Source organism: Aquarana catesbeiana, linkage group LG07 (assembly GCF_042186555.1).
Source record: "Aquarana catesbeiana isolate 2022-GZ linkage group LG07, ASM4218655v1, whole genome shotgun sequence".
Taxonomy (NCBI): Eukaryota; Metazoa; Chordata; class Amphibia; order Anura; family Ranidae; genus Aquarana; species Aquarana catesbeiana.
This window is the reverse complement of record NC_133330.1, coordinates 71,553,014-71,579,566: the sequence shown is the minus strand read 5'-3', so window position 1 is coordinate 71,579,566 and position 26,553 is coordinate 71,553,014. Positions and strand designations below refer to the sequence as shown.

Here is a 26,553-nt window from a genome sequence, read left to right as displayed (position 1 = left end):
TTTTGTAGATCTTCACTCCACTGATCTCCCAGTCTCTCCCCACTAGACTTGCTGATCCACTGCCACTGGATCTCTTGAGCTCTTCTAAGCTTCTCACTGAGTATCTTCCTCAAGCGTCACCCCCACTTCCCTGCTGGATCACTAGCTTGGCACTCACAGATACTCCTCAAGCGTCACCCCACTGGCCTGCTCAGTCCCTGGCTTGGCACACAAGGCTGCTCTGCAAGCGTCACCTTCGCTGGCTGGGTCCCTAGCTTGACACCTGCTGAAGTTTCCCAATTCTTCACCATCCCTGCTTGGTGAGAATACTGCACCGTTACTTGCTTCACCTACTCACTGTGGTCCCTGGTAATATAGTGGATGGCCCCTTAGTGGCGACAGCTTCCCTTCTACCTCCGACCATGGCAGGTTCTCCGGCCGGCAGAACCGTCACTTAAGGTTGGACTGCAAGCCGCAATCCCAACCCTACATTGCTCTTTTGCTTCTGGATAGGCCCTCAGACAGCCTAGCAGCCAGATGTCCCTGGGATAGGCCTCAGGCTCTGGCCTAGCAGCCTGGGGCAACACAACACATGTCCACCCAGACATCCGTCCAGGTGGCACAGAACCCCGATCACCTGACCTCACCCAAATAAATAGGCTCTCCCAGCAGGCCACGGGACCCAAGAAGATTGGCTGAGATACCACATTGGCTGAGATACCCCATCTATTCCTAATCTGTCCTTGCAATGCCCTTGTCTTATCTAATGTCACCAGATATCCGGCCATCTAGTGACAGAAGAGAGAAGTGCAGCAATTCCAGAATTAGGGTGGAATCAATTGATTTCCTATCAATTGGCCAAGGCAACTGTACCTGGCAGGTAAATTTACTAGCAACCCTGCCTAATCATCAGGGTGCTACATCCAATTACACTTTTGGGAATTGTGGCCTCTTGCCCTCATGTTACCCAGGCTATATATGGGCGGCACAGTGGTGTAGTGGATAGCACTTTCACCTAGCAGTAAGAAGGGTCGCTGGTTCGAATCCCAACCACGACACTACCTGCCTGGAGTTTGCATGTTCTCCCTGTGACTGCGTGGGTTTCCTCCAGGTAGTCCGGTTTCCTCCCACACTCCAAAGACATGCTGGTAGGTTAATTGGATCCTGTCTAAATTGTCCCTAGTATGTATGAATGTGAGTTAGGGACCTTAGATTATAAGCTACTTGAGGGTAGGGACTGATGTGAATGTACAATGTATATGTAAAGCGCTGCGTAAATTGATGTCGCTATATAAGTACCTAAAATAAATAAATAAAATAAAAAATATCCAGGAGCTACCAGGAATGTCTATTGTAAAAAAAAAAAAATCAAATGGGGAAAACCCTGTGGAGCACTGTGCTGTCAAGTCAGGATCCAATAGGTCAGGGGACCCATTTTCTTAGCATATGTTTTCAGGGTTCTATTGAACTGTTCTACCAGCCCATCATATTTGGCACCTCCATTTTTTCCACTTTATAAATGTAGCAACTGTCAGCAAATCCAAGCTGGCAAATGTGTCTGGATTTGCCTGGTCATTATACATATGCCCCAGTCTTGGGTGCAAAGACTATTTATTATTAAAGTAAAACTAAAGACAAAACCTTTTTTTTTTTTTAGTTTTGGATAGAATGGAAAGGGATTAGAACTTGTCAAGTTTTATTGCTCGCTGTGACAAGAAATTTGTGAATATAAATACAGTGATCACTAGATGAAAAAATAAATAAATAATAACTACTTAAACATATCACACATGGTAATCATATCAAGTAAAGTCCTAAGAAGCAAATTTGCATAAATCTTTGTGGCTCCAAAGAATGGACAATAAATGCTTCCATGTGCAGTGCAGCACTCATATGATCGTGTTCATCACAGTGTTAGGCGCAATTCACATTTGTCATTTTGGGATGTCAAATGGCACTACAATTGCAAAACGCATGCTCGGGTGGCACTTATTTTTAATGACACCTAATATGTGGGGTGGTTTTGCTGTAATGATTGTGCAATAATTAACGGCAAACTGTAACGCAAAATGCTTGTTACCCAAAGAGCAGCGGGAGTTTCTTTTGGACGGCAAGCTGTGCGCCTTGTGGTTTGTCGTAATTTCCGCATGATTTATCGCATGATAACCACAGCAAAACTGCACCGCATGTAGGTGCCATTTAAAACGAATGGCACCCGAACATGGGTTTTGCGATTGCAGTGCGATTTGTGATCACGGGCAGAATCACAGCGATTCTGCACAAGATCCCAAAACGCCAACTGTGAATGGAGCCTAAAGATGTGCCCTCACCTTCAATTGTGGACTGATACGCCAGTATAGGTCATATGTGTCTATGTGTTCAGAAAAATAAATGTTGTAAAACTTGGAGGACAGATATATGTTCTGTCCTGTGCCCAATACCTTTTATACTACTTACACGTCATTCTAAAGGTGTCTGTAATGTTGGAAAGCATCTTTTTCTCTAAATAAAGAGTTTAAAAAAAAAAAACTGTTTATACTTACAGTGGAGTGTTTTTAGTGTTTGTTTTTGTTTTTTTGTGCAGTTGCGTATAGTTTATATAAAGTTTTTGTGCGTGTTTGCAAAATTAAAGTGGGCTGGTCTGGATGAAGTCCAGGGCCAAATTTTTGTCCCAGTCCAGCCTTGTTGATGGGCACTGATGAGTTGGCACTGATGAGGTGGCACTGATGATGAGGCACTTATATGCAGCACTGGTGGGCACTGATAGGTGGCACCGATATGCGGCACTGATGGGCACTCATAGGCGGGACTGATGAACACTCATAGGTGGCACTGATGGGCACTGATAGGTGGCGCTGGTGGGCACTTATAGGCGGTACTGATGGGCAGCACTGATAGATGGCACTGTTAGGCAGCACTGAATAAGAGGCACTGACAGGCATCACTGATGGGCACAGATTGGCATCCCTAATGGGCACTGATTGGCATCCCTGGTAGGCTCTAGTGGGCATCCCTGGTGGCTTTAGTGGGCAGCCTTGATGGGTCTGCACTGATAATCAGTGCACTGATTATCAGCGCAGACCCCCCTCTGAGGAGAGCCACCGATCGGCTCTCCTCTACTCGCGCCTTGTCAGCACGAGTAGAGGAAAAGCAGATAAACAGCACTTCCTGGTTACCATGTGATAGGCTTTTTACCGGGATCGGAGATGTGGTTTCTCAGAACGACACACCACACCACCAATGGGCGCGCGCTAGCGGCTTACCTTGTTGGATGTCATATGACGCCCAGTCAGGATAATACAACCACTTTCAAGTCGTCATTCTGCTATATGGGGGGCGGGAAGTGGTTAAATGTATACCACTTTAAGAGGTCTCCTCCATTTACCATATCACTAGTGCTCAAATCGAATAAATACCCCCATGGTGTAGTAGTACCATAAAAAGTTGGCTTTATTAAAAATGATTACACTCACATTAAACTTAATCCTGTATCATGTATAAATACACTTTGGGGTCACAGAACCTTACTTCTGTCCTAAAACGTAAGGTAGAACGTGATGACTTTATCCAGCCCCCAGGGCAATTCCTATTTTGGCTATAGGACAGGAAGTGAAGAGAAATCCCCTCACTTGGACACAGATGGAAAACATTAACTTTACAGAGGTTATAACCCTCCCTTACTCCACCTTTTCCAAAATGAAAAAAAAGTTTTGCCTTTAGTTCTACTAGTATTTATATTCCAGCTTCAGAAATGTACTGGGAAGCTGCTATTTTTTGTGTAGGTGGCGTGTGAAGTGTACTTTAAAGAAGTTCCTGGTGGTAATATGAGAAGATTTATTATTAATGAAGTGGAAGGAGAGGCCTGGAGCTTAGAGGGCAGCTGTTTCTAGCTGTGACACTGTGTACAAGGTTTGTAAATCTTGACTGCCACACATGAATGGCTCAGAGGAGACACGTATACCGCCCAGCAGAGTGATGTTATTTTAATTCTTTGTCTGTCTGTATTTTACTAGAAGCAAGCATAACCCTGAATAACTCTCAGTCCGCCTCAGTCAGAACTGGCAGAAAAATGTAGTAATGTTGGCAGCTGATACAGATTTAGATTTTCCAGATCAAGTTAGAAAGGAAAGCTTAAAGGAACTTGGCCACCTTGCTCATACAGAGCAAGACCTCAGTGTCTCTGGCAATGACTTTCACCATCCCCTGTATACAGCGGGTAAAATAAGTATACGTCACCATTTTTCTAGGTAAATATATTTCTGATGCCGCGTATACACGACCGGACTTTCCGGCAGAAAAGGTCCGACGGAATCATTGCATCGGATATTCCGATCGTGTGTGGGCTTCATCGGACTCTTTCTTTCGAAAATTCTGACGGCCCCCGAAATAGAAATGTTTTAAATCTTTCCGACGGAATCAATTCCTATCGGGAAAATCGTTCGCCTGTATGCTTTTCCAACTGGGCAAAAACTACGCAAGGGCAGCTATTGGCTACTACCTGTTTAACTTCCTTTTTCTAGTCCCGTCGTACGTGTTGTACGTCACCACATTCTAAATGATCGGACTTTGGCGTGATCGTGTGTACGCAAGTCCGTTTCAGCGGAACTCCGTCAGGAACTCTGTCAGAAAAACCGTCAGAGTTTGTTCTGACGGAAAAACCGGTCGTGTGTACGCGGCATAAATGTGCTATTGACAGGAAATTTTCACCACATGTCTGTAACAACCCATGCAATCCATACATACAAAGAAACCAAAACAAATAAGTTCAGAACTTAGGTTATGTGTAATAAAATGGAATGACACAGAAAAAGTATTGAACATGCTAACTAAAATGTATTTAATACTTCGTAAAAAATTCTTTGTTGATAATGACCGCTTCAATATGCCTCCTGTATGGAGAAACTAGTCACGTACATTGCTCAGGTCAGGTGTGATTTTGGCCCATTCTTCCACACAGTCTTCAGATCTTGAGGGTTCCGTGGGCCTCTTCTATGAACGCTGATCTTTAGTTCTTTCCATAGATTTTCTATTGGATTCAAGTCAGGTGATTGGCTGGGCCATTCTGGGCCTTTATTTTCTTTCTTTGAAATCAATTGAGAGTTTCCTTGGCTTTGTGTTTGGGATCATTGTCTTGCTGAGATGTCCACCCTCGTTTCATCTTCATCATCCTGGTAGATGGCAGCAGATTTTTATCCAGAATGTCTTGGTACATTTTTCCATTCATCCTTCCTTCAATGATATGAAGTTTGCCAGTACCCCATGCTGAAAAACAGCCCCACATCATGATGTTCCCACCTCCAAACTTCACTGTTGGTATTGGGATGTTTTTAGGGTAATGTGCAGTGCCATTTGACCTGCAAACATGGTGTGTATTATGGCATCCGAAGAGTTCAATTTTGGTCTTATCTGACCATACTATATTCTCCCAGTATTTCATAGGTGTGTCTAAATGTTGTGCAGCAAACTTTAAATGAGCTTCAACATGCTTTTTCTTCAGAAATGGAGACTTGCGTGGTGAGCGTGCATACAGGCCATGGCGGTTGAGGGCATTACTTATTGTTTTCTTTGAAACAATTGTACCTGCTAATTCCAGGTCTTTCTGAAGCTCTCCACAACTGGTCTTTACCTTTTGGACAACTCTTCTGATAATTCTTTTTACTCCTCTGTCAGAAATCTTGCGAGGAGCAACTGGTCATGGCCGGGTTATGGTGAAATTATGTTCCACTTCCGAATTATGGCCCCAATAGTGTTCACTGGAACATGCAGAAGTTTAGAAATCCTTCTGTAACCAATGATATAACCATTCGTATGTTTTGCAACAATAAGGTTGCAAAGGGCTTGAGAGAGCTATTTGTTTTTACCCATCATGAGATGAGATGTTTCTTGTGTGACATCTTGGTAATAAGACAGCTTTTTATAGGCCAGCAGTTGAAACTGAACCAGCTGATATTAATTTGCACTGACAAGGGGCAGGATTGCTTTCTAACTACTGATAGATTTCAGCTGGTGTCTTGGCTTTCCATGCCTCTTTGCCTCCCTACCTTCATGTGCTCAATGCTTTTTTCCTGTGTAATTCCATTTTATTACACATAATTTCTGAACTTATTTGTTTTGGTTCCTTTGTATGTATGGATTGCATGGGTTATAAGAGCCCATTCACACAGGGGTGACTTTGGATCCGACTTGAAGTCGGATCCTTGGTTGCCCCAAGTCGCGCAACATGCCAAATTCTATGTTAGTCAATGAGACCCGTCTTAATGTACACTACTGAAGTCACTCCGACTTTAGAAAAGGTTCCTGTACTACTTCAATCCGGCTTCTAGGCAACTTGTACCCATTGATTTCAATGGAAGTCGCCTCCAAAGAGGGATGAAGCAACAGTTCTCAGGCAAACCCCTCCCTCCCACAGAGCTGATTGTTTGATTGGCCACTGGAAAGTCGTCTGTCCTGGAGGCGACTTGAAGTCGCATTGTAAGTCGCCCCAAGTCGCGCTGTGGTGCGCGCTCAGGTAAGTCGCAAAGTCGCGGCCAGAGTCGTGTTGCCCCTGTGTGAACCAGCTCTTACTGACCTGTGGTGAAAATTTCATGTCAATAGCACCTTTAAAAACATATTTACCTAGAAAAATGGTGACGTGTTCAATACTTATTTTACCTGCTGTATTTACCTTTGCTGCGCACCCTTGCAGCTCTTTGCCCTTCGTCGGTTCTAAGATCCACTGTGCCAGCAACCTGGGGGAGAAGCCACTCCCCTGGTCATGTGACAGTGCTTCGGTCTAGTGATTTGCTGCTAGGCCTAGGCAGTGTTGCAGCAGGACAGTATCCCAGAGACACTGTCAGTTTGGTAAGTCCATCAATGTATTTAAGACTTAGATGCTCCATCCACAGCATTCATTCATTTATTTTTCATTGATCAGCATGGGAAGATACCATTCAGGTCCAATATAGCTGCCGTGTTTCATTGAGTAACCCCTCTTCGTCTGAGCCAAAATCAGATACTACATCTTTGGCTCTGATGAAGAGGGGTCGCCCCTTGAAACCCAACAGCCATATTGGACCTGGGTGGTTTCTTCCCATGCTGATAAATAAATTAATGCTGTGGATCTGGCATCTATGTCTGAATACATTGATGGGCTTACTAAACGCATTTGTTTGTGAGTATAATAGGTTTATTATAAAAGGTATATTAGGGTAATGCGCTAGACTGCTGCACCCTCTTTTAGTTGTTTTTCAGTGCTGGGCATCCTCAGTCCTAGGAGGGCAGCAAAGTGTGGTGGCATCCTATAACCTTAAATTGGGACAGCAGGAAATTAGCTGGTCATTAGACACCACACTTGAGTGCAGGAGATTGCTTTTATTGTACACTGTCAGTTTGTCCTGCATGGACAAGGGGGAAGAGTTTCTTTTAAAAGCCAACTGTGGGCAACTAAAGAAATATCCCTTGCAGTGGGACTGCACCTGCACTGCATGTGTTAATTGCTCATTTTGGTCCAGGGGATGAAAAAAAAAGAAAGATTTAATTACTGATCCTCGACTCCCCCCTGCAGCTAGACTGGTCCCCACAGCTTTTTCTTCCCCAAACTCTACTGGTCTAGGGTCCTGATGTCATCAAAACCAAAGCAGGGTCCATTGGCATGCATTGGACGTGATGGTACCAAGGAACGGTCCACCACTGGAGCATAGGAGAATGCCATCTGCTGGAAAAGTGGAGGATCGGGTAAGTAAATCTGTTTCTCCTCTCCCCTAGACAAAACAAGCTGTTAATGCTTGCAGAGCAGAGCACAGGTGTTGTATGCATCCCACTGCTGGCATCTCATTAATTTCTCTTGGAACATGCGGCTGCACGGACACAGCCCCCTATGACATGTAGGTGAGTGTGGATGCAGGTCCCCGAACAAACCCTTTATGTGTTCGGGGACCCACACTCACCTGCATGTCATATTAGGACATATCAGCTGTGTCCATGCAGTCATGTGTCCCAAAATAAATGAATGGGACACCGACATGGGGATGCACACAACACCTGTGCATCCCCGTTCTAGGAAAACATAGACCTGCACGGGGACCGCAGTAAAGTGCCCCATGTGGATGAGTCGTAAATTCTCTTAATCAGCAATAACTATTTTTAATCTTTCTGCTAATTGCAAATAGATAGGAAGGTACAGTGGGGACGCAAAGTATTCAGACCCCTTTAAATTTTTCACTCTTTGTTATGTTGTAGCCATTTGCTAAAATCATTTAAGTTCATTTTTTTTCCTCATTAATGTACACACAGCACCCCATATTGACAGAAAAACACAGAATTGTTGACATTTTTGCAGATTTATTAAAAAAGAAAAACTAAAATATCACACGGCCCTAAGTATTCAGACCCTTTGCTCAGTATTTAGTAGAAGCACCCTTTTGATCTTTTTGAGCCATGAGTCTTATTGGGAAAGATGCAACAAGATTTTCACACCTGGATTTGGGGATCCTCTGCCATTTCTCCTTCCAGATCTTCTCCAGTTTTGTCAGGTTGGATGGTAAATGTTGGTGGACAGCCATTTTTAGGTCTCTCCAGAGATTCTCAATTGGGTTTAAGTCAGGGCTCTGGCTGGGCCATTCAAGAACAGTCATGGAGTTGTTGTGAAGCCACTCCTTCGTTATTTTAGCTGTGTGCTTAGGGTCATTGTCTTGTTGGAAAGTAAACCTTCGGCCCAGTCTGGGGTCCTGAGCACTCTGGAGAAGGTTTTCGTCCAGGATATCCCTGTACTTGGCCACATTCATCTTTCCCTCGATTGCAACCAGTCGTCCTGTCCCTGCAGCTGAAAAACACCCCCACAGCATGATGCTGCCACCACCATGCTTCACTGTTGGGACTGTATTGGACAGGTGATGAGCAGTGCCTGGTTTTCTCCACACATACCGCTTAGAATTAAGGCCAAAAAGTTCTATCTTGGTCTCATCAGACCAGAGAATCTTATTTCTCACCATCTTGGAGTCCTTCAGGTGTTTTTTAGCAAACTCCATGTGGACTTTCATGTGTCTTGCACTGAGGAGAGGCTTCCATCGGGCCACTCTGCCATAAAGCCCCAACTGGTGGAGGGCTGCAATGATGTTTGACTTTCTACAACTTTCTCCCATCTCCCGACTACATCTCTGGAGCTCAGCTGCAGTGATCTTTGGGTTCTTCTTTACCTCTTTCACCAAGGCTCTTCTCCCCCAATAGCTCAGTTTGGCTGAATGGCCAGCTCTAGGAAGGGTTCTGGTCATCCCAAACGTCTTCCATTTAAGGATTATGGAGGCCACTGTGCTCTTAGGAACCTTAAGTGCAGCAGAATTTTTTTCATAACCTTGGCCAGATCTGTGCCTTGCCACAATTCTGTCTGAGCTTTTCAGGCAGTTGCTTTGATCTCATGATTCTCATTTGCTCTGACATACACTGTGAGCTGTAAGGTCTTATATAGACAGGTGTGTGGCTTTCCTAATCAAGTCCAATCAGTATAATCAAACACAGCTGGACTGAAATGAAGGTGTAGAACCATCTCAAGGATGATCAGAAGAAATGGACAGCACCTGAGTTAAATATATGAGTGTCAGCAAAGGGTCTGAATACTTAGGACCATGTGATATTTCAGTTTTTCTTTTTTAATAAATCTGCAAAAATGTGTTTTTCTGTCAATATGGGGTGCTGTGTGTACATTAATGAGGAAAAAAATGAACTTAAATGATATTAGCAAATGGCTGCAATATAATAAAGAGTAAAACATTTAAGGGGGTCTGAATAATTTACGTCCCCACTCTATATTACATTTTCTTGTTTTACACTTTTTTTTTGCATTCTTCAGTTGCTTCCTGGTTTCTGACCTAGGCCAAAACGATGTCATACATCCTAGGAGTCTTCATGTGCAATTTTTTTTTCTTTTATCTGGAGGAGGGGCTTTCTCAGCTCAGCCTGAGCTAAGGTCAGATGGATTTCAGGAAGTAAATGCTACATAAATAATCTACCCTTACTCAAGCTGGCTGCAGCTGGAAGTGCTAGGGACTTGTTTTTCAAAGTGTTTTCTCATCAAAATAAATCATGGAGACAGTTACAGATACAGTTTAGATCTACTTTAACCACTTAACCCTAGGTGGACGTCATGTGACATCCTGGACTTTAAGTGGTTAAATCTGAATGATGGTTTTTCTGACGGAAATTCCTATCGTGTGTATGGGGCATTATTCATGAAAGTTTTTTTTCTCCAAAATAATTGTGTTTGAAAAATCGCTGCGCAAATACCGTGTGACATAAAAAATTGCAATGACCGCCATTTTGTTCCCTAGGGTCTCTGCTTAAAAAAACACATTTAATGTTTGGGGGTTCTGAGTAATTTTCTATCAAAAAAATTATGATTTTTACATGTAGGAGAGCAAATTACAAGCAGCTTGTTCCATGACATATATCAATCCGGATGATAACCTCTCTATGTATGGTGAGGCAGCTACACTTATATAGGTGTTACAGATGTGCAGCTTTTCTTATTACAAAAACACACACAATAAGCACAAATGTTTAAAAGATAGCAGCATTTGCACTGACATGGCATATCTCAGTATCTATGGCATAGTAGCAGGTAAGAAGTTTGCTATACTCTTTTCAGTGCATATTTGGCATAGATGGTCTTGAGAACACGAGATTCATTTGTATGCTGTGGTCAATTAGATTCATATTGAGATGCTATGATATTTGAGTATGTATGATGTAAAACTCCTTAAAGATATGTTATTCATGACTGTGTGTTTATTTTATCTTTGCAGTAAAGTACGATCTCAATAATCCTGCCAGACATGCCTTGTTGGATAAGCTGGAAAACTCTGCTACTGCACTTGTGTTCATTATTGTTATCGTCAACGTATTGATCACAGCGTTCGGTGTACAGAACTCTGCAGCTCCTGCAAAAGTATAGAGTCCAACGTGATGAGAGGTAAATGACATTTTATGTCGAGGCATAGGAAACTGCATGAGAAAAGTGTTCTGGGGAGGATAGTGGCTGGGGAGGATAGTAGCTGGGGAGGATAGTGGCTGGGGACGATAGTGGCTGGGGAGGATAGTGGCTGGGGAGGATAGTGGTTGGGGAGGATAGTGGTCGGGGAGAATAGTGGCTGGGGAGGATAGTGGCTGGGGAGGATAGTGGCTGGGGACAATAGTAGCTGGGGAGGATAGTAGCTGGGGAGGATAGTGGCTGGGGAGGATAGTGGCTGGGGACGATAGTGGCTGGGTAGGATAGTGGCTGGGGAGGATAGTGGCTGGGGAGGATAGTGGCTGGGGACAATAGTAGCTGGGGAGGATAGTAGCTGGGGAGGATAGTGGCTGGGGAGGATAGTGGCTGGGGAGGATAGTGGCTGGGGACGATAGTGGCTGGGTAGGATAGTGGCTGGGGAGGATAGTGGCTGGGGAGGATAGTGGCTGGGGAGGATAGGGATAGTGGATGTGGAGGATAGTGACTGCAGAAAAAGTAAAAATAAAAACACACTACTTATTTAAATCTACTCGTGTCCAGTGTACCAAGCAATAGATCAGAACGATTCGTCAATAAGACGGGCTACCTCCCAAGTAGCACAAAAAACTGTACAGGTGAAAAGGGAAAATAGGAGACCACAGCGGTCCCAGGAATGCAATCAGAGGGAGAAGCTACAGCGTAATGAGATCAATTGCAAATAACTTTATTGAAAAAAAATGCACAAAATTTAAAAAGAGGAGATCCCGCATATGTGGTACAAGACCATACAGGTGGGATCCGTTCCTCCGCGATATCTACTGACAATAGAAACAATAATAACAAACTGTAGAAAAATACAACGTTGTGTCATTAAAAATAAATGCTGGTTAAGCATCCTTCCCCTAAGTCTCTGGGCTGAGACTGCCTGGTATTGTTGCAAGCCTGGTACTGGATGACATGAAGCGGTGTTCACCTTGGATTGCAGAACAGCTAGAAAATGTCCCAATTTGTTTTCTAGAGATATATGTTCCCTGACCAGGGCTTGAATAGTCTCATATATGCACTTCAATGTGAATGAATAGGGTACATTAATTAAATGCTGCTGTTGTATTGGACAGGGAATGCATCACAATAATGGTCCTACCGGTGTGGACATGAAGCCAGTGCACGTTCATTCTGTATGTAATTGAGCATAGTAATCTCCTAAATGATCAAAGATGGAGTGTGCCCAATCCAATAACCGTGGCCGTGTCCTATCAAACGCTATCCAGCCATAAGTCTATAAGGAATGGGTGAGTATGAGGACATGTGCCAGAGAACTGAATCAGTCCATATGGGGTTCTTACCCTTCCTTGAGCTGTGCAGTTTAGCCACAGCGGAGTGATCTGCACATTTGAACCGGATGTAATTGGATACAGTGCCTTCCAGCGCGGACAGCTGACTCCCTTGCCGGATGCAAGAGACGCCTCCCGATGACGGCTTGTCCCTGTCTGCTGGATCCGTTCATGTCTGATACATGGTCTCTTCCTTAAGTCTAATACTTTTTAAGTGTTCAGCAAACTGACTCGTAACTCGTCTTACCCACATACAACTTATGGAAAGGGCATTCAAGGATGTATAGGACTCTAGATGTACTACAATTAATAAGTGATTTGCGTATTCATTGATCGAGTCCGAATCACGGAATGTTTTGGTTCGATCAACGAACTTGCATATTGCACAGTGCTCACAGGGAAACATTCCCTTACTCTGAGCATGTCTGTGAGCCAGTTCCTAATTACCGGACATCTATATTCCGATTCTATCAGATCATCCCTTAGATTACTGGCTCTTTTAGCTACCATCAGTGGTCTGTCACCTACGATCTCCTTCAACCTATCGGATCTAGTGAGAATGTGCCAGTGGTCAGAAAGAATGGAACGCACCTATTGCCATTGCATTCCATAGGGGGTGATGAACCTGATTGGGTCATTCACCTTGTCCATATCTCTCTTCTGGGATATAAGTAGATTGGCTCTGGTTTTGCGTCCAGCAATCATCCTAGCCCTCTTAAGTATGCGGTGTGGGTAGCCACGTTCCCGAAATTGCTGATATAGTGACTCAGACTCCCAACGGTAGTCCTCCTCAGTGAAGCAGTTCCTCCGGATGTGGAGGAACTGTCCCACCGGGATACCCCATATAAGGGAACGGGGATGGTGACTGTCAGCTCGTAACATTGTGTTTGCGGCTGTCTCCTTGCAAAATGTTGTGGTAACCAATTTACCATCATCTACTCTGATGCAGAGATCTAAAAATGAGATTTCGCAAGGGTCTGCAAGTTATTTGCAATTGATCTCATTACATTGTAGCTTCTCCCTCTGATTGCATTCCTGGGGCCACTCTGGTCTCCTATTTTCCCTTTTCACCTGGGGTGGATAGTGGCTGTGGAGAATAGTGACGGGGTGAATAATGGCTGGGGAATATAGGGGCTGGGGAGGATAGTGGCTGGGGAGGATAGTGGCTATGGAGGATAGTGGCCGTGGACGATAGTGGCGGGGGTGGATAGTGGCCGGGGTGGATAGTGGCCGGAGAGGATAGTGGCTGGGGACGATAGTGGCTGTGGTGGATAGTGGCTGGCTTTTTTCTGCTATGACTCCTTGGAAATATCTTTGAAGGACAATGTCCCACCCCTTCTTGGCTGAACCTTGCTCATGTGTTGCAGGTTGGAAGGTAAAATACTGTTCAAAAAATTTCACCAATTGGTGTTTCCAGACAAAAACATATGGCCTGATGCACACTGGACGTTTGCCGATCTCTTCAATCGCTCCTAGACAGTTTTCCTCCTGGCAGCGGCGTTTTGGCAGAAAAAAAAAAACGCTTGACACTTGCGTGTAAATGCGTGTAAACGCATTTAGGCACGTCAAACGCTTGGTCATTAATTTGTTTCATTGGCCAGAATGATAATGTATTCTAGGCGTTGGAATTAATTAATGCTCAAGAGCTAAACGTGGGTAGCGTTCAAGCGAGTTTAGACACATACATAGGTTTAGGCACATCAAGCATTTTTTTTCCAAAACGATGCTGCTCATGGATGCAGTGTTTTTTTTTTTTCTGCCTTTAAACGCCTATGTGTGCACGGACGCATAGGCTAGCATTCAGGGGCATTAAGAGGCAGAAAAAAGAAATGGCAGATGCCCCTAACAGCAGCATTAACGTCCGGTGTGGATGAGGCCTCATAGTGCAATCAGTTGTATCAGATAGATGCTAAACTTTATGAATATGAAAGTACATCTAAAGCCTAACACAAAAATGTAATATATGGCCACTTACCAGTCCATCAGTGTGGTGGTTGCATTAGTTTTCTTTTTTTTTTCAGTTTTTCTTTCCTTTTATTTTTAGCTGGTGATTCTGTCAGTAACACACTTCCCATTTTAGGATAATAATTCTCACCCTTCTGTATCAGGTCAACAGAAACCAGATAGGATTACCACCCCTCTCCTATTCTCCATAACATTAAGGGACTTGTGTCTGTAGTCCTCAGAGATCACTGAAACCTATGTAATTAGTAACAGTCAGCATAGGTAGAGAGAGATTTCTGGCAGGATCAACAGGTGTTTTTTGAACTTATCAAACAGACCAAAAAGGGCCAAATAAAAGAAGTTAGGTTTTATCATAGGCGTGCTCAGGAGGTGTGCTAGATGGACCTGCGCACACTCAAATCACTACATGCATTGCCAATTCCCCCTATTGCTCGGGCTTCCCCCCATGTTGGTTCCCCACCTGCAGTGCTGCTGGTTTCCCTCCTCTCCTCTCAGCTGCTGCAGGGGATGTTAGTAAATATGTAATTTGCTGGCCTCTTCCTTTTTATCTCCATTATGTGGAAGATGGGGGGATTAGTAGTTTACTAATTACAAAATAATTAAAGTGTATTTTTTTTTTTAAAAATTGTATTTGAAAAGCTGCTGTGAAAATATCATGTGACATAAAAATATGCAACACCCACCATTTTTTTTCTCCAGGGCATCTGCTTAAAAATAATCATAATATTTGGGGGTCCTTAGTCATTTTCTAGCAAAAGAAATGTGTTTTTTAACATGTAGGAGAGGGATGTCAGAATTTGTCTGGAAGTGGTTGAAAAGCTGATATGAAGGCTGGTATTTTTCCAGATAAAAATGTTTTCCCTACTTGGAGAGTCCAAGCAGCATTTTCAGTGCCAAGAGGCCTCCCCCTATGCCACCAACACAATTTAGGTACTATAGTTCAGTAGTCATCAACCCTAAGAGAAGTACATCTTCGCCAGCACACCATGGATCAGCAGACAAGGTTGTCCAAAAAAGGTTTTTTAATCGAAAATAGGTCACATCACAAGGGGGGTGCAACGTTTCGGGGCCGCGCAGGACCCCTTCGTCGACGAAGGGGTCCTGTGCGGCCCCGAAACGTTGCACCCCCCTTGTGATGTGACCTATTTTCGATTAAAAAACCTTTTTTGGACAACCTTGTCTGCTGATCCATGGTGTGCTGGCGAAGATGTACTTCTGTTTGATGCTTCCAGAACCCAACTGGTAATCGTTACAGCACCCGTTAATGCTCTATGCCGTTTACCCGGGAACGTGTGCGACTGGAATATTGAATAGTCATCAACCCTGTCCTCAGGGCCCACTAACAGGCCAGGTTTTATGTATTACCTTGGGGAGATGCAGACTAGAATACTGCAATCACTGAGCAGCAAATGATATCATGTGATGTATTTCAGTTATCTTGCAAACCTGGCCTGTTAGTGGGCCCTGAGGACAAGGTTGATGACCACTGCTATAGTTGGTATCTATGTGCCATTCAACACAGTTTTTCTATGCTGAAAGTTTAGTCTCGCCCAGTACAGGCTATACGAACCCCTAATGTCCATTGGGGGGCGCTATAACCACGGAGAAACCTTTTTATTTTGCTTTTTTCAGATGATAAGCAAGGATTTGTCCAGACTGGTTACATCTTGTTTTCTTTTTTGTTTTCAGTTGTTTGAAAGCTAAAGCCATGGGATTATCACAAAGTACGCACTGTCCTCAGAGTGAGACCGCAATTCAATTTGTATTGGAATTTATATATGGACCATTTAGTCAAATATACTGCCCACCTGGATTTTTCAGGTTCTTTTGGATCTGGCATGCAGGCAGAAGATGGATCTAAATTCCCAGAAACACACAGCTGGAGTAAGTTTCATTGAAATAGATCTACTTTTTCCTAAGGTTGTCAACCAGCATCTTGACTCTCCATTACTCAGAAGAACCTAATGCTGGATACTCCACTTCTGTCCATGGAGCCAAATGGAACCTTAGTTATGTAGCAATTATTTTTGTAAGCAAACGTCTTCCACCATCACTGGGCATTTTAACCATCAAACTTGGAGCATGATCACCATATTAAATGCTGCATGGACCCTGTATGTATCCCATCATATGGTCCTGATGGGAGAACAATGAAATCTGCAATATATCATCATATTATGTTTTCTGATAGTCTCACTGTTTGTAAGCATGATGTAAATGTATCATCAACAAATGTTTAACTGCTTTTGGTTCTTAAAAAACATTTTTAGGATTTCAGGAGATTGATGATTTAAAGGTCCCAATCATTTCAAATATTGACATACTGATCCAGTATGGAAATCATTTTATGCAATGTTAATGTGGAATTGTGTCACAGTAAAGAACTTCTATTAATAAACTAGATAAGGGCTATATACCTGTAACGGAAGGGGATGTCCATCATAAAGCGTATCTAAAGCTAACACTTTATGCAAAAGGATAGAGTAGAGGAGGTTCCTGTCACTGGGATGGAAAACAACCTGAGATCCACCCAATGGTGGTGTTCCTTCAGATATGGCGACCTGGTAATTGCTGACGGAATTTCTTGTTGAAAAAAAAAAAAAGAATTGGTAACGCAAGTGACGTTCCTTTGCCACCATCTCGCTACACCCTGCACTCCTCCACAGTAAGGATACACCGAGAAGGGGGCAAACGGACATCTTGTTACACCCACTGGAGTTTTGCATTCCGCCGTTATTTTTAACAGTAAACTAAGCATATATGGTGAAATAAAGTATCTGGAAATCCATCGGACTGTTTAGATGTTGTACAGTACCCACACACAGCGGAGACTGCCTGGTACACAGCGGGAACCTGGGACCGGGGCGACAGCTGTGTTTACCTGTTTTTGATAAGCGTGTTGCTGTTCTTAACATGTGAGTTGACAATTTCTGAGCTTAAAATGATATAAAAGTCTTGTTTTTTTTTTCAAAATAACAAATATGTTATACTTACCTGCTCTGTGTAATGGTTTTGCACAGAGCAGCTCAGATCTTCCTCTTCTCGGGTTCCTCACCGGCGCTCCTGGCCCCTCCTTTCTGCCGAATGCCCATAAAGCAAGCAGGAGGGAGAGTCCCAGACAAGCAAGTCTCTCGTGCAGCATCGTTGGATGGAGATGGGGCTCAAGTAATAATTAAGGGGGCTGCTGCACACAGAAGGTTTTTTCTTCGTAATGCATAGAATACATTAAGATAAACAATCTTCTGTCTTTAGAACCACTTTAATAAAAAATTGTTGGTCTGCTACACTTAGATGGCGCTTCCATCTTTCTGCATGCCTCCTGTTTCTACAGTTCACTTCTACTCTTGGATAGCAGCCACAAGTTTAAAGCAGACCCTAAGAATGTTTCAAAGTCCAAAAAACACTCTTAGCGCTAGACCCAGGGGAAATCTTCCATCCAACTTCTTTCTGCCCATCAAGGGTGCAGCCCTCCTCCGATCAGGAAGTCCTCTGAACACACTGCAAAAAACACACAGGAGGCAACCACCTCGTGCATTACCATTAATAATTTTTATTGAATCCACATGAGCAAATATATAATCGCTTACGAACAAGCCCCCGAAACGCGTCAGCAGTCCAACCATTTGTCTCCAGGAGTTCCCGCCATAGTGTTCCGGCCGGAGCAGATCTGTTTGGCTTACTAACTTTTGTTGGTATGTAAGTATCCATTTTCTTATGTGGATTTGATAAAAATTATTAATGGTAATGCAGGAGGCGGTTGCGCCCCCCAGGTGTTTTTTTTTTTTCAGTGTGTTCCTAAGAATGTTTCCCTTAAGCCTCGTACACACGATCAGATTGTTGGCCAACAGAGTGTCAGACTTTTGTCCGACGGGCCAGGAACTTGTCTTGCATACTAACGGCACACAATAGTCGGCCAACAAACACGAACGTAGTGACGTACTACGTGGAATTTCAGCTCTTGAGCGCCACCCTTTGGACACCTTCTGCTAATGTTGTGTTTGGTGAGCATTGATTCCGAGCATGCTTGTTTGTACTTTGGACTTTTGTGTGACGGATTTGTGTACACATGATACGAAAATCTGACAACAGACCGGTGTCCGCCGAAAATTTTGTAGCCTGTTTTCCAACATTTGTTGGCAGAAAGTTGGACAACAATTGTCTGAAGGAGCGTACTAATGGTCAGATTTTAGGCAAACAGCCTGTCAGCACACAATTCCCTGCCGAAAATCCGATCGTGTGTACGAGGCTTTAGACTCCACACTTTAATTGCATTTTAATTGGACTTTTAGCCGTTTTGTACAAAGACTTAGCCCTATGGTTTTAACCTATTTATGCGCCATATATACCCTTTGACGGTACACATCATTCGTCTAGGTGAATGTTGTGTATTGGAGGCGGGACCAAACCTTTTTTAAAAAAAAAAAAAGTGGTTAATAAAAGAGAAAAAAAAAAAGCCGCTATACAGGTGGCGGAGCGGAGGAGGGTGAACAGGAGGCACTTTAGATTTATTGGTGAAGATCTGCTTTTTTTTTTTTTTTCTTTTTTAATCAAATATTTTTTTTTAGTTTTTTATTTGATATAATACATATAAACAAATAATATATTAGGTCAACCCTATCTGTATGTCCTGGTGGCCATCTTTCCTGGGACAGAAAATTGTGGGGAATCCAAAATGTTACAGTTACAGGAAGTGCAAGGAAATCTTCCAATGTAGGCAGGGAGATTTCCTGCCATTTTCTGTTTTCTATGTGAAAGGGGAAGTCTGGTATTGCATCACAAGCATGCAGATATGGTTGTGTTCAATAAACAGCAGGGAATTGGAATGGTGGAACTTAGCCTGACAAACACTGCCATAAGGAGACAATTATCCCACTGCTGTTTTAATGGATAAGCTATTAAAAGATTATCATGTGATGCAACAAATACTAGGCGATTAGTAATAACTGCATTTATGGGGTCTATTTATAAATAAAAAAAAAATGTTATGCAAATTTCTCAAGCATTTGCACAGGCATCAACAATGATCCTTGTAATTTGTGTAATATGATTTTTTCCCCCCCATGATCGTGGGATCCATCTAGTGGCCATAATCCAATATTTTCCTGATTGACGTATTTCAGGAAAATACCGCATTATGGCCACTAGATAGAGCTGAAGATCACAGCAAGCAAATATACAAATTATGAGATTATTCGTGACGGCTGTGCGAATGTCTCAAGCAAATTGTTTTTGTACTAGATCTAGCATAATCACTTGGTTCAAAATGTCACTCCTGACTTTTCCGTACAAACTGTATAATCCGTCACCTTTATTGGGACCTACAGATGTACATCGTTTCATATGTACTTTTTGTCACCAAATGCTGGCCCCAAACGATTAGGAGTAATTGTTACACCTCAACCAGATTGATAGGAGAGGAGGGAGCCAGAGGATCTCTTTGAAAGGAAAATTTCAAATCCTGCATTTCAACCGTATGCTGTATAGCAGAAAATCAAATCACTGTAAAATGACATTTCTTTAAACCATGTGCCTTTACCCTATTTGTATCCTGTTTGTAAATTCAAAAATGCACCGTTTCATATTTTAATGATCACAATAGGCCTTAAATTTGAGTGAACCTTTTTTTTATTTTTAAATAGTGGCGGGGGGTTAAAACTCCCGTCATGTATTTTTTTGCTGTGTGCCCCCGTTAGTGGGATTTACCCTTTGTTTGTCCTGATTACCATACTGTAGAGCTGCACAATTCTGGATATTCTGCTTAGAAAAAAAAAATCACGATTCTCACGTTTAAAAAAAATTAAAAAAATAATTTACAATCCCTGAACATTAGAATATCAAACAAGATGCCTATAAAATAAGACATAATACTCTTTGCTTCAATCGAATTTTAAAAAATGTAATGAAAAATAATGTAATGTGTAAAGAAATAAAAAAATGACCATTAAGTTATATTAGGGTCTTTTTTTTTTTTTTTAGTACTCGTTGATAACAATTATTGCTGTCAGCAATGGTAAAAGCATTAAAAACGTATTTTACAAATGAAATAAAAACGTTTTTTTTAATTTTTACGCTTTTTTTCAATGTGACACGTGTAAATATATATTAAAGGTGTAAGAATATTAGTGAACAAAGCAAACAAAAAAAAAGTTTTAATTATATCAGTTTATAAAATAAAATCAGCAGTAAAATAATAATTAAATGGAGGAGAATAAGGAGTTAATAAGACTGATTAGAGTAAATTAAGGGTTAATAAGGGGTTAAGCAGAGGAACAATTTAATAAAAAAAAAACTCCCAAAAAATAAAGAAAAAATATTTAATTGACAATGTTGCTTTAGGCTCGGTTCACACTGCAGCGATCTGGGCACCCTGCGAATCCACTGCAGGTTCCCGCATCGCATGTCTCCCGGCGGCAGTTCACACTGCCCTATGCAAACTGCTGGGATTGTCAATTGAAATTTAATGACACCCCCAAATCAGTTTGCATATCGCAGTGTGAACTGCAAATTCTGGAAGGAATTGAATCGCTTGAGTTTGAACACCCATGCGATCCGATTCTGCTGCGGACCAAAAAAAAGGGTCCTGTGTGAGTTTGGTACGAATGCGATGCAAATTCAGCCATACTATCTGTATGGCTGAAATCGCATCGCACAGAGATCGCATGTGATTTGCACTGCGAATCACATCCGATGTCGGAAAGCTCACCAGTGGGAACCGGCCCTTAAGCTGACTTCATTTACAGACCAAAGTTCATCCCTTTAATCTGTAAATGAACAGAAAGATACAGTGTTTCTTTTTATCTCTCCGCTGAGCAATTTTGTTGATAAACATTTCCGGCTGCTTTTTTGTTTTTGACAGCTGTGAGCAGGGAACTGCTCTGCAGTTGTTACACGAATCGCGGAAATGCTGGATTAAGATCGTGCGGGGGGTTGAATCGAGATCACGATCTTTTAGCGATTAATCATGCAGCTCTACCATATTGGGACTGAAAGTAAGGGAAAAATCTACATTTTTGGGTTGTCTCCAGTACAGAAATGGAGCAGAAGTCTTCCAGTATGGTGAAAATTGTTCCAGTGACAACTGTCTAAGAGGGGAGTTCCCTCACTGAAGAGATTCCGGTCATATCTACAGGACAAAACATGAATAGAAATCTCCAAAATAAGACTGGACTACAGAACACCCCTTCCTAATCTTCATACCATAAGGTGGGCGGTGTTGTGTAGTTCAAGCACAGGTGACAAGGCTGGTTGTGATTTTGGTGCACCAAAAGCAGATGACGAGAAAAATGAACAGGAGTTTAAACCGGTTCCCCCAGTTTTGGCTTTCAATATACTTTAAAGCCCAACTCTGGCCTGTGCTGCACGGGTAAACTGCTTGTCTTGTCTAGGGCAGGGGTTTCTAAACTTTCCAAAGGGCCAGTTTCCTGTCCTTCAGACTTTGGGGGGGCTGGACTGTGGCCAGTGTGAGTAAACAATTCCCCACCATTGGTCACTTGGAGCCTTCCCTGCAGTCAGAACACACTGATCAGTGTTGCCGGCTATAGCCTGCGGCTCTGATCGTTCAGGAAAAAACCCAACAAGCTGGTTGTACAGAAGCTGATCGATAGATCGACTTTTGTATAACCAGCCTGCCCATATATGGATCGAAATTTGGCCGTTCCTTGCTGAACTAGATGGATTTCGATCCATATATGGCCACCTTTAGAGAATACAGAACAATTCTGTGTGTCTGATTTCATATCAAAACTATACATATCAGACTGCCGACGGTTTTACCCAATGGGTCCCGGGGGAAGACGTGGGAGCGGATATCATAATGTTTCTAGGTCAAATAGTTTTTTAGGTAATTATCTGGCTGTATATAATCAATCAGGTTCTTTGAATACCACAGATCACTGTAAATAGATGGATAAAGTATACAAGACACTCTGTATTTGTAGGTATAGATTACTTTATATGACCAAAGTTATTTTAAAAACCACGTATATTTTGTCATTTTGTAAGCTGTTTGAAATATATTGTTTATTAAAGTTTTTTTTTATCAGAACTTTGTTGTATGTGGTTATTTAAAACCCAGCGATTTGTTATTGGTTTGATGGCCGATGTTTCGTCAGATTAGGCGACCCGTCACAATGTGTAGCGGAAGTGGCGTTTCGTCGCCGCCATCTTGCTACACCCCACACTCCTCCATAGTAAGGATACACTGAGAAGGGGGAAAGCGGACATCTTGTTACACCCACTGGAGTTTTGCATTTTACACATGTTTATAACAGTAAACTGAGGTTATCTAGTGAAATACAGTACTTAGCACTCCGTCTGACTGGTTAGATGTTGAATTTTAAAAGCAGCGGCAAGCCTGCTGATCTCATAGGTTTGCTAATCTGACAGAAGTTTGCTGCTTTTAAAATTCAACATCTAAACATTCATACGGAGTTCTAAGTACTGTATTTCACTATATAACCTCAGTTTACTGTTAAAAATAAATGTAAAATGCAAAACTCCCTGGGTGTAACAAGATGTCAGCTTTCCCCCCTTCTGCATCCTTACTGTGGAGGAGTGCAGGGTGTAGCAAGATGGACGAAACATCACTTCCGTTACACATTCTGACGTGTCGCCTAATCTGACAAAACACTGGCAATCCCATTTTTGGTGACCATTTGCTATGCTGTGTTTGCCCTCTAGTGTTGGCAGAAATGTAAGACAGCAGGTATGTACGAAAATTAATATTTATATAGAAATGTATACGGTAATAAATATTTCAATAGAAATATACAGTATACTTGATATAGAAATAAATATATTGGAATTTATATAGAAATATGTATATAAAAAAAAAAATTACCTAGAAACACTATATCTGTGATCACATAAAAGTTCATGTCTGCTTGTTATGGACCCTGGGGTGCCCTCTGCTTCTGACTCCAGCTTATAGGAACAGAATGTGTGATATCTTCTTATACAGATTTTAAGGAGTCAGCGCACCCAAAATTGATATTTGATTGATTGATTGATTATTTCAGTTTGTGGTAGATACTGGTAAGTCCGGTAACCTGACGGGCTATTTTCTCTCCCAGGAACTCTATCACTGAAATGTCTGTGCTCGAGTTTTTAAAGTCGGCCATACATGGATTGAAATTTGACTGGTTCAGTTGGGACCGGAAAATATTCAATATATCTATGGACAGGCTGATTTTACCCAAGTCGATCCATCAATTAACTTGAGTACAACCAGTCTGTCAATTTTTTTTCATGCAATAACGCAAGTAATCATTGTGTTCTGCTGGTCAGGTGAAAGCTCCCCGGGCCCCCTGCTGGCAGAACACAAGAGTGCTGCAGGAGCCATCCCTGACTGCGTTGATGGGGGATACAAGTGATTTTCTTTTTTTTTTTTCCCAAATGAAATCATCTACTGTATGGGCTGCCTAAAGTGTCATTAAACCCACATCAATTAAAACTATCAGTAAATGGTGTATTACATGCTGTTCATTCCCACTCAGTCACTATGAGATTTGTTTTCTGCAGTCTACAAAAAAAACTTGGTTGATCCTGCAGTTGTCTATCCCTCCCTCCTGTCCATGTCCCCACTGCAGTTGGGGATTTTGCAGAGCAGTGTTGGAAGCCAGTGCACATGCTCATTTTTTAGAAAGTTTCTATGCCGAGCATTTCCTCCCTATCACATCTGAGCAGCACATGTGACTATAGAATCACACATGTGGGCGTATATACAGTAGTAAATGACAGCTCACTCCCTCCCTCCTCCTCTATGCCCACTACCCAGCTAAAACAGTGGGGGTGGCATATTACATCTTGATTGTTGGGGGCTTCACCTCCCTTTTATTCCAAGACACAGGCTGGAGGGGCGTGACACAGCCTGTGAAATCCGCCCACATCATGTTATTGTCAAAAATAATAAAGATTTAATTTCAAATATATATTTGTATGACAATTTAAAACAGTTTATTATTATTTATTTTGACTCTGTATTCCAAAGGCTTTTTTTTTTTTTTTGACCATGTGACCAGCAGCAGAGGACTAGAAGCTCCTTCTGCCACTGCATCCCTGCAGACAGGCTGGGAAAGAGCTGGGTCATGTGACAGCTGTATATCGATTTCTTTTTTTATTAAAATAATTACAGTGCCATGATCCACATACAGAAAGAAAATGGTTAATGTGAATAAAACAGTGTGTGTTTAGTATGACTAAGTCTTTACACCTGCTTTATGCTTCATGTACACCCTGCCAACATTTACCGGGTTTTAAATGCAGCAAAATTGTGTTCAGCATTGCCAACCGCCCGTAGATTTACGGGCAGCCTGTAAATTTGAACCTTTTTTCGGGGTGCCCATGAAAGTCCGTTACGGGCACCAGTGCCCGCGAGCCGACCACTTCGTTTCGAAGCCAGCCGGGCTCAGGAAAGCTCGTATGCGCTCGGCCGGGCGGCGTATGCGCAGTAACATAATTGCGCATCCTGGCGCCATTTTTGAATCCATCGAGAGAGACCACGGCGGCCAGCCAGGCGACTCTGTCCTGTCATGCAGTGCATGACTGCACACTCGTCATAGGCGGAGCGGAGGTTCCAGAGGAGAGTGAAGCTGTAGGGGGGATAATATCTGTAGTAAAAGGAGGACATTACTGGGAGCCGGATAAGTAATATGATAGTGAATAGAGCACATCAGTCTCTGTCCCTGGGCCCTGGCTGCATGGCATATGCAGGGGTCAGAGACTGATGTGCTCTATCCACCATCATATTACTTCTCCAGTCCACATCATTTAACAAGGGGGCCCCCACATCCTGCCCCCCCCCCCCAAGTGGCCTGGTATGGTTCAGGGGGAGTGGGCACTCGCTCGTCCCCCCAGTTTCCTGGCCTGCATGCTCAGATAAGGGTCTAGTATGGATTTTGCTATTTTTTCACAATTTTTTATTGCCGGCAATGGGTTTTCTTTACATTCAGCGCCCTCGCGCAGTTCATTGAGAACTATAAGCTATCTGCGGTAGTAGGATATGGTAGTTGTAGTTTATTCATTAACAGACAGTGGTGAATGAACGACATAGCTGTGTGGCTGGAGCCCCTCACAGTCACATTGTTTTTGAGCTCTGACAGTGGTTGTGGGGGCTGCCGGCTGTCACAGGGTAGGGGGGGGGATCATGTTAGGGGACAGGTCTGGACCATGTTACACCCTAAATATGGGTGTAACATGCTCCAGAAGGTGAACTTATCCTACTAATCTACCTTTTATTTTGTATTCCTCCTAAAAAAAACAAACAAACAGATGAGCACTTCCTAGCATGTGAGCGTGACTGGGTATCCCTGTGCCAACAGCTTCAAAGTGGTATATCTGCAGTGTGAGATGTAAAGCACTGCTGCCTCTGACAACTATTTGTAGGAGATTTGGTGATTTCACTGCTGTTCTGTCTTATGGAGACTGACATAAGGAAGCAAATCCCTTTCATCTACCAAGATATCTGCCTTCACACAGAGACAGTGCAGAACAAGGCAAGGCAAGTCAGTAATGGGGAAAGATCAGCTGCATTAAGATCACAAGCAATACTAGGGACTAGTTCTTTTTTGTGCACAGCTTCCAGAGTTTAAGTGGTTCTAAGGCCAGGACATTTTTTACTTTAATGCATTCCCTGTATTAAGGTAAAAAATAGCCCAGTATTTGCATCGCTCCCTCACCCCCCTTATGCTGCATCCTCACTCGATCCAATGCTGTACCCGTCTCTAGTGGCTCTCTCTTTGCATTCACAGAACAGAGGCAGCAGTGGGAGCCATTGGCTCCTTTCACTGTCAGTCAAATCTTGTGAGCTGAGAACATGGCCGAATCTATGGACACAGCCCAGCTCAGGAGCGAGCCCACACGTGCGCCCCCATAGGCAGCAGCTTAATATTGTGCCACACAGGGAAGAGGAAGAGCCAAGATTGCCAGCAGGGGATCCCAGAAGTGGAGGTTCGGGGCTGCTCTGTACAATACCATTGCACAGAGCAGGTAAATATAACATTTTTTTTACATTTTTTAAAAATTATCTTATCCTTGGTAGTGACGGGACAGGTCAGAAAAGTCGCTACTTTCGGCATCCAGGTTTCATACTTGTGAAATCAGACATCAAATCATACATGTGAAATCAGTGAAAGATAAATACACACTGCTTTTTATCTCCGAGTGAGCCACTGATGTAATCAGATTGAGCCCTGGTTCACACTGACTGCGGGAATAAAATCGTGCAAGTTCAGCTGAACTCGCACAATTTCATTCCCACATTTCAGTCCCGACTTCGGGGGCGATTTCAGAGACATCTGTGCGGGTTTCTGCACAGATGTC

General features: G+C 42.8%; 1 protein-coding gene across 1 annotated transcript in view; it reads left to right on the top strand.

Moving 5' to 3' along the window:
* The window catches only part of NINJ1 (ninjurin 1), a 128,181-nt gene extending 105,902 nt beyond the window's left edge, over positions 1-22,279 (top strand). Inside the window, exons 3-4 of the mRNA XM_073592323.1 lie at positions 10,755-10,921; positions 15,925-22,279. Coding sequence (XP_073448424.1) covers positions 10,755-10,903 — 149 coding nt within the window. The 3' untranslated portion in view covers positions 10,904-10,921; positions 15,925-22,279. The remainder of the gene's footprint in view (positions 1-10,754; positions 10,922-15,924) is intronic.
* Positions 22,280-26,553: the final 4,274 nt, after the last annotated feature.